Source organism: Oryzias melastigma, linkage group LG4 (assembly GCF_002922805.2).
Source record: "Oryzias melastigma strain HK-1 linkage group LG4, ASM292280v2, whole genome shotgun sequence".
NCBI classification, from domain to species: domain Eukaryota; kingdom Metazoa; phylum Chordata; class Actinopteri; order Beloniformes; family Adrianichthyidae; genus Oryzias; species Oryzias melastigma.
In genome coordinates this window covers 1,594,222-1,603,125 of record NC_050515.1, presented here as the reverse complement: position 1 = coordinate 1,603,125, position 8,904 = coordinate 1,594,222, and the positions used below count along the sequence as shown (strand labels likewise).

At 39.1% G+C, this 8,904-nt stretch overlaps 1 protein-coding gene across 1 annotated transcript in view; it reads right to left on the bottom strand.

The window, feature by feature from the left end:
- Window positions 1–1,205: 1,205 nt before the first annotated feature.
- LOC112150533 (cytochrome P450 2J2) overlaps window positions 1,206–8,904 on the bottom strand; it is a gene marked incomplete at its 3' end in the record, with an annotated part of 17,043 nt that continues 9,344 nt past the window's right edge. Inside the window, 7 exon segments of the mRNA XM_024278926.2 lie at window positions 1,206–1,397; window positions 1,488–1,629; window positions 2,970–3,157; window positions 3,358–3,499; window positions 3,988–4,164; window positions 5,015–5,175; window positions 5,252–5,401. Of these exon segments, the coding sequence (XP_024134694.1) occupies window positions 1,222–1,397; window positions 1,488–1,629; window positions 2,970–3,157; window positions 3,358–3,499; window positions 3,988–4,164; window positions 5,015–5,175; window positions 5,252–5,401 (1,136 nt within the window).

The window sequence follows — 8,904 nt, the reverse complement described above, 5'->3', positions numbered from 1 at the left end:
CACTTGCGGCTGTAAAATGCTTCAAAGCGCTATTGCTTTCAGCAATCAGACGCAATTTCTTCAGGAATTGCAAATCTAGTTATTTTATTTTATTTTGTTTTTTTGTTTCAAAATGATAAAAACAAATCAAAATATCTGTGCAAAAATAACCTGAAGAAATCATTTCTGGTCCAAATTGTGATTTTACTGAACAGAAATGTTTCTTCCAGTCGTTGTATATTATTTATATCTTAATTTTAAATATCAGAAAATGTCTCTTTCTTTGTGAGCTGATTTTAAACTTTATTTGTCAGATAAAAGTTCTGTTATTTAACTACAAAAAATCTGCTTTATGCAGAAATTCACTCAAATATCCTCAAATAATTCATCAATCCTCAGGATCAAGTGTCTGAAGAAATGAAGTTTTAATTTTTTAGTTCAAAAGTTTTTTTTCATGTGATCCCAAACGGTTCTGATTAATTCAGTAATTTTTTTGCAGAAAGAGATTTTGAATCACAGACAGTAATTTAGAACTAAACGTTTCATATTTTCATCTGCAAATTGAAAAAGTTATATTTGGAAATCTGTAGATTTGCAGTTTGGGAACATTCAGAACTTGAACTTCTAATCTCATTTTAGTGCCAAAATGATGACTGTTTTCTGTGAAGTAAACATTTACCAGGAAGACTGTAAAATGAGAACTCGGTTCTTTTATGACTCTGACCGCTGGATGAACTCACTTAAACATCCGTTCCTGGAACCGTTTATGGAGGTTTCTCACCTGTAGATCATTTGCTGGTTAAAAACAGACCAATAAAACAGTGAATGTAGAAAAAGAAAACTGCATTTTTCTGCAAAACTTAACAATAGCCAAAATAATCCAAAAAGCTAGCAGAATGTCAATTTTAAAAACTTTAAAACCGTAACTTTTTAACATAATTTAATAACATAATTTTAACATAAAATAAAATGAAATGATTTGGAGGGCCGGATAGAATTACCCAGAGGGCCGGATCCGGCCCCCGGGCCTTGGCTTTGACTCATGGTTTAGTGGGAGAATCATTCTTGTTGGCGAAACGGGAATGATTTTTGCTTTTCATTATTATTAATTGCTGCTTCTACAACTGAATTTCCCTGATGAATGCAGTTGATCTCTCATCTCAACACTTTAACTCTGTTGTGCTCAGAGCTGGAATTATCTCAGCAGGACTCTGTTTAGAACAATTATTCCAGCTCCTCTTCTCAGAGCGCCTGCACACAGATCCGGTACGGCTTCGGAGCCAGAGTCAACCCGCCGCGATACTCCAGCACCGGCTCCACCCCGGCCGGCATGGAGAAGCTGAAGTGCTGCATGAAGGAGGTGAAGAAGAGGAAGAGCTCCATCCTGGCCAGGTTCTCTCCCAGACACAGTCGTTTTCCTGAGACGAACCAGAGAAAGTCCAGAGTTCCTGTCATGTTCCTGAACTCACAGAAATATAATTCCGTGTTGAGTTTCTGTCGCTCCTCACCTGCAGAAAACGGGACAAAAGCTGCTCGTTTCACAAACTTCCCGTCGTTGTTCAGGAAGTGTCCGGGATTGAACGTGTGCGGCGTCTCCCATTCTCTCTGGTCGAACAGAACTGAGGTCAGGTTGGGAATGATCAGGACTCCCTGCAGGAATCCAGAGAGGTTAGGGTTCATCATGAAGCTTTGAGTTTCCCTCTGACTAGTTTGGGATTTGTCAGATTTGGAATTATGACTCCATGAAGAACACGTATTGAAAATCCAAGATGGCAGCCACCTTTAAAAATGGACGCCAGAATGACCTTCGAAATCGTCCTTATTCATAGAAACTTGCTCTATTTGACCGAGCTCAGAGTCTAATTATGTGTTTTTTGGGATGCTGATTGTATTTTTCTAGTTTTGGAAACTTCTGTTATCATTTTCTTTTCTCATTTTTGCCATTTTGGTTGTTGCTGTGCGTCTAAACTGCTCAAAACACCAACAAAGGGGCATATAGTGTGTAGAGATTAAAATACCACAGAAAAAGAAACCACTCCCATAACTGAGAGACCGTCGTCATCGACCGTCTCGTTCGGTTTCATGGTCGTTTTGGCTCCAAGGTCATCTGGGTCACCTTAGTGGTCATGGATGAAACATTCAAACGGTTTAGCGTCCTGGATTGAGGGACGAACATTTCATTTGTGGTGCTGCCGTTTGTGAATCTGTTAAATATAAAATAGTTTAAAAAAATTAATTAAATATTGAGCTCCAAGCTAAATATTTGGCTAAAAACAAAAATACTATTAAAAACTAAATATTTATTTAAAAATTAAATGTTTTGTTGAAAACTCAATATTTAGTTAAGACCTAAACATTAAACTTTTAGTTAAATGTTTTGATTTTTACTAAATATTTCATTTTTTGCTAATTAGTTTTTAACTAAATATTTTACTTTTTTCTAAATATTTAGATGTCTCACTAAATATTTAGCAAAAAAAAATATTTAGTGAAGAACTAAATATTTAATAAAAAACTAAAAAAATATTTAGTTAAAACTAAATATTTGGTAAGAAATTAACTATTTTGGTTTTTTTTACCTAATATTTAGTAAAATAAAAACTAAATATTTTTCTTACTAAACATTTACTACAAAAAACTAAATATTCAGTGAAAAACTACGTTTTTTTTTTAATATCTATTTTTTAATTAAATATCTAGATCCAAGTTAAATATTTTGTTTGTTATTTTTTTTTACAAAATGTTTAGTTTTTAACTAAATATTTAACATTTTCATAAATGTTTAGTTCTCTTACTAAATATTTACTTCAAATGCAATCGCTGCATTTCTATGAAATTTGTGGCTTCAAAGCTTCGTTCACCACCAGATGACCATTCTTACAGATCTGACTGGTTATCTTACAGAGAATTACTCTAAATTTGATGCTCTTTACATGATTCCTACAAAAACATGATTTTATGAGCCACATCCTGCAGCTCAGGAGGACGACCTTCGGGACGGTGAAGTCTCCCAGCTGGACGTCTTTGTTGGTGGCGTGCGGTAAAGCCAGAGGCGCGATGTTCCCGATCCTCTGGACCTCATGGATGACGGCGTCGGTGTACGGTAGTTCTGCACGGTCCTCCGTGCACGGAGGTCTGGACTTTCCGATCACTCTGTGGATCTCACTTTGGACTTTTTCTGAGCAAAAATCCCACGAAAACAGTCAAAACAGATGAGTTTACTGACAAACAAAACGTATCGTCTGTAGATCTACAGCCTGCAACCTCCAAATCCTCTTTTTGTTTATTTTTCCAGAAATATTGTTTTTTATGCCTTAAAAATCATGGAATTGCAGACTCTATGAGTCCTTTCCAGTTCTGGACTCTGAATCTTCTCACCTTGGATCTCGGGATGTTTTGCCATGTAGAGGAAGGCCCAGCGCAGCGTGGTGGACGTGGTCTCAGAACCGGCCACGAACAGATCCAGAACACACATGATCAGGTTCTCCTCATCAAACATGCTGTCCTGCTGTCCTTTAGTCTGGAAGCACAAACAGCTTTGACCTAAAACCAAATCTTTTTGACTCTTGAACAACCAAACACGACCAATGAAAGACCCACTGATCGTCTACTCGTCTATTTTCAAGGTATTTCCAGTGATTTTTAATTATGATGATGCCGTTTTTGAAGAAAAAAATCCAAAAAACCAGTCGTTTTGTAGGACATAGTTTCTGTAAAAATAAAATAAATATTCTGCAATGCTGTTTGTGCAAAAATTCACGTGGCCCCGCCCCTCTTTTACAGAAAAGCTGCAGATAAAAACACTGAAATATAAAGAAACGTTTCAAATGAAAAGAAATTCTCTTGACACCTGCTGAGCAGATCTCAGGGAGAACCTTCAAAATAAAAGTAAACATCCTTCTGATCGTCTTTTTCATTTATTTTCAAGGAATTCCAAATGAGATTTTAAAATGATGATCATTCTGTTTTAGCCAAAATCTAAAAACCTGTGTCGTTACCTGGACTCACCTTCTGGATCTCTGTCAGGTACAAGTCGATGTAATCTCTGGCATCTGCAGGATCCCACCTCCTCTTGTGCTCCTCCAGCTCCTCCCCGATGAAGTCTTGCACCTCCCTCCAGATCCGCTTCAGGGTCTGATGTGGACCCGGCAGACATCTCATGATCGGAGGGAAGGAGTTGTAGAGCTGAACGGAGCAGAAGAACAACTTCAGCTGATATCAAAGAGTTATTTAGAAAGAGAATTATTTCAATGTTACACATGATGATGTTGAAATGTAGAAAAATACTTTTTTTTAGCTAAAATTCAGAACAGGGTTTGCAGCAGTTTATTTTTGTATTTTTCTAAGCGCAGATGTTCTTGATTCTGTATATGAGAACTGGACTGAGTGACTCCGCCCCCTGGCGTCAGTAACAGGAAGTACCCCTAAAATCCCGTAGACTTCAATAGAGAAATAAACAGCTGTCATTTTAATGGTCAGAATCCTTTTAAACCTTTTCTTAATAATCTTCTTTTTCTCAGGATATTTCTTCTGTAGTTCAAGTTATAAACGGACCAATCAGATGCCTCAATAAAAGTAGGCGGAGCCTGCTGGCCCCCATGTCCAACGTTTAAAACATTTGACAGATGTCGAGTACAGTAGCTTGCTTTTTATTGGTAGGGGCGTGGCCTTCCAACGAGCTGATTGGTGAGAGTGGTTGCCATAGAAACTCAGACTAACTTGGACCAATCACGGCTCACTGATGACGTCTGGCTCCAGCATGGCAGCATTGTGGAAAAAATGGTGACCGAAACGAATTACAAAACCCTTTAATGAATCACTGGAGCATTATGGGTAGTGTAGTCAGGAGCCTGGTGGAGGGAAACATGCTTCAACTGTTTGCTGAATAGATTTTATTTGAACAGTTTGTTTTGCCTGATACGTCAAAAAAAAAAAAAATGTTTTTTCAAATGAAAAGCATTTTATTTTTGTTCAACCAGAAAGCTTTAAAGGAGGAGTGAAAGCTTCAGGTGTTTAGAGGCCTGAAGGTCTGTACCTGTGCCCAGACTGAAGCTTCGATCTGGAGCGCTCTGTCGAAGAGCAGCATCAGTTTTCTGAACTTCTCATCGCCGTACTCGAAGCGGCGGCCGAAGACCAGATGGCAGATGATGTTAGCGACGGTGTTGTTGACGATGAGGTGAGGGTCGAAGGGCTTACCTCCAAAATGGAAGAGAACATTTTCTGTTCATCTCTCAAAGACGACCCAAATTATAACCCTATGTAGAAGCTGCACCTTTAAAGCTCCTCAGCTCTTCTGCACAATGAGCAAACTCGTTCAGGATGACGGGTTCCAGAGACTTCTTCCCAAAGCCAAAGTATCTGAGGGTTGAAAGGGCGAAACGCCTCTGCTCCTTCCAGTTGGTTCCGTTACTGAAAATCACTCCTGAACAGAAAATGAGATGTTTAGGATTTCATTAATGCAGTGGCGGGCCGTCAGGGCCTGCAAGGCCTTCTCTGCTGGCCTAAAAATATCTGAATCACAGACTGATATTAATTATTATTTATTTCCGTGAATACGTATTCTATAATTCCAAATGCTCTGTCTTCGTCCTTTCATTGCTGTCTCCCTGGTTGCGCTGCTTCCAGACGTGTATTTTCCTATTTAAGCATTAACCAATCACATTGCAGCACCATTTGTTGCTAGGGTCAAAGAAATCTGCCCGGAGGCCTTCACAATCAGTTCTGCGGGCCCTGTAGCATAAAATAATTGTCGACCAAACTGTTGCTTCAACCAATCAGATTTGGAGTAGGCGAAACCAAGGCCAGCTAGCAGGCGCACGGAAACGTCAGCATTTTCACGAGCTTTGATTGGATAGCTCGCAGCTCGCTCTGGTTCTGCGTTATGTGACGGACACAGGTGCCGAGGAGCGGCGTGTCAGGTTTGAAGATGTTACCAGTGGAAAGCGTCTCATCGTCTGATTTTTGGTGGAAAATGAATGTCTGGGTAAAGTTGTGGCACAGTTTTGTCTGGCACGGGTAAAGGAGTTCCGTGACTCCATTGAGCGGGAGTGAAGCTGAAATCTACGAGGCTCCTGAACGCACCGCGGGCGCGTGCAGCGCAAAATCCTCGCGCAAATATTATTTTCCAGACACAGACCTTGATCGATCACAAAAACTGATGTTTGTCTCCCTCCTGGACCACAAGAGGCTTCAGGAATACCAGAACATTTTCCAGCTTATCACAGCCACGGAACACTTTCCATCTGCGAAACGCATGGATTCTGCACGACAGAGTGATTGAAATCATCTTGAGGATAGAAAGGATGGATTTTGTGTTTAAATAATCTGGATTTTTGGTGAGTAAAATTTTGCTATCTCCCTACATAATATTGAAATTTTATCAGGTTATTTTTTATGCTTTTGGTGTGTGTGTGGCAGCTGTACCTGCAGTAGAAGTTTTATTGCCATAAAATAGTTAATGAGGGTTGGATTGATTCGGATGGAGCACTACTGAAGGCCTAGGTGTGAAATGCACGGCCCGCCACTGTTTGTTACTAATGCCCCTTACATGACACACCACTGCCAGCTGTACTAAAAGTTAATTGGTCTTCTTTGCAGTCTCGTCGCAATAATCACTGGCTTATATTTATTTACAAAAGCTTGCTCGGTCTCTCACCTCCATATCTGACACAGTTACTACAATTAGAGCATCCGTCCAGATACAACACTCGTTCCTCACAACTCCTCAAACTGAAAGTTCCAAAAACGCGGACTTCATTTGGCCTTATGTCCTTTCATTTTGCTGCTCCAAATGACTGGAACTTTTACCAAAGGACACTCCATCTGGAAACTCCTATTTCACTGTCTGCTTTTAAACGCAGAGTAAAGGACATTTTTAAAGAATCATGTACATGTTTTCTTAATCGGTAATTTTTATGTCTTAATCATGTTTGTTGTTTCCTTTCTTCTTGTTGTGTATTTTTAGCATTTTCAGGCCAACATTGTAAATAAGAAATTGTTCTTAATGTTTTGCCTGATGAAATAAAGGTTATATACTTGTACATATGAATATGTATTTAATTAACAGTTTTGTTTGTATTTTTTGTTGGGGCTTCGATAAGAGTGATGCTTCAGCCCATTCCCTTTGGTTGATGTAGACGATCATTTAAACAGTGTTTTTCAACCAGTGAGCCGTGAGAGATGGTCTGGTGTGCCGCGGAAATGACCCATTTTCACATGTCTGAAACATTGACCATCACTATCAGCTCTGTGTTCATCCAAACGGCCCTGATGTAACCCTGGTAGATAGTTTGGAATATCCAAGATCGTTAAATACATTTTTCTTTGATTCTATAAATGACTCTTTAATCAGAATGATGTTGCCGCTAAACTGCAAGTTCTGTTTTCAGAAAAGTCCCGCCCCCTTCAGCTGTCTCCACCAATCATTGCTGGAGGCTTGATCACATGTCATCAATCTGACCAATCAGAAGAGGTTAACGTCCTCACTTCCTTGTTCTGATTCGACTCATTAAGTCTCTCAGTTCCAACTAAAATAACAGCTAAAGCTCGTGTTTAGCGGTGTAGCTTCCAGCGGGATCCGACGTCAGACGGTTAAAAAAGTGAACAAAAGAATGAAGCTCAGAGACGCGAGTATTCCCGGCATCTGTGTGAGTTTATGCACTACAGCCCCCATGATGCATTGGGGTTAAAAGCAGTGATTCTCAAATGATAGGGAACGCGGGATGACCCGGGGATCTATGGAGCTAAATCTGGGCCAATATTATTTGAAACAGAAATAAAATATTTTGAAAAAAATATTCATGTTTGGCCGAAATAAAATACGTCTCAAAACTCCAAATTTCAATTTCAAAACTTTTTTTTCAGTTTAAAATCTTTTTTTTAGTTTCAAAACTTTTTTTTCGGGTCTCTCCCGTTGTATCGAACGAGCTCCGCTGAAGTCCGTGAGGCTGCAGCCGCAGAACCCTTTACTGAACACAACAAGATGGAGCTTTGAACGGACCAGAACAGAGTTTTGGACCCGCGGTTTGTACGATAAAACTCTGATTTTTACATCCGTCTTGGGACAACTTCAGACTACGACAGTACAGACTAAACAGACATTTTCTGACCGTAATTATTACAGTTCTCAGTCAGTGAACGCATCGGGACAGAAGTTCCCCCTCTCATCGATTTTGATTGGTCCTCGTGTTAGCCCCGCCCCAACGCGCCACAAGAGGGCCAAAAGTTTTGTAACTGAAACTTTCAGATTCGTAAACGAAAAAAAAAAAGTTTTGAAACTGAAAAAAAGTTTTGAAAATTAAATTTTAGTTTTGAGACCTATTTTTTTTCGGCCAAACATTAATATTTTTTTCAAAATATTTTATTTCGGTTTTAAATAATATTGGCCCCGATGTAGCTCCATAGGGATCAAGCCATTTGTGTTAGTTACTAAACAGTTGATCGGAGAACCGTCAGTGACCATGATATCCACACAGAGAGGAAATATTTAATTAAATCTCAAGAATTGCAATGGAAAAATATTTAACAGAGATGAAAAGAAACTGAGAAAGTGCGTGCACTGGGGGGAGGGGCTTACACGTGCAGCAGCTCAAGAGCCAAACAGAGAGAGAGAGATAACGTAAAGAAAATAAGAGACATTAGAAAAGAAGAACAAACTGAAACCATTTGACTTTTCTTGATAGTATGAAAGAACAGAGTCTGCAGGAAATATTCTATATGTATATATATTCTGTATATATTTATGGCTCCACAGAATCTTCTCTAAAACAAAGCAGATCATCACTGAGAAGAAACAGACGACATCCTCAAAGCTGAGACTCTTTCTTTATGCTATTGTAAATAAAAGTCTGTTGGTTTTTTACACTTTCATTTGTGTTTTGGGTTGTGGTTGCAGAGTTTTGTGTTGTTCACTTCAAATGTGTTTAA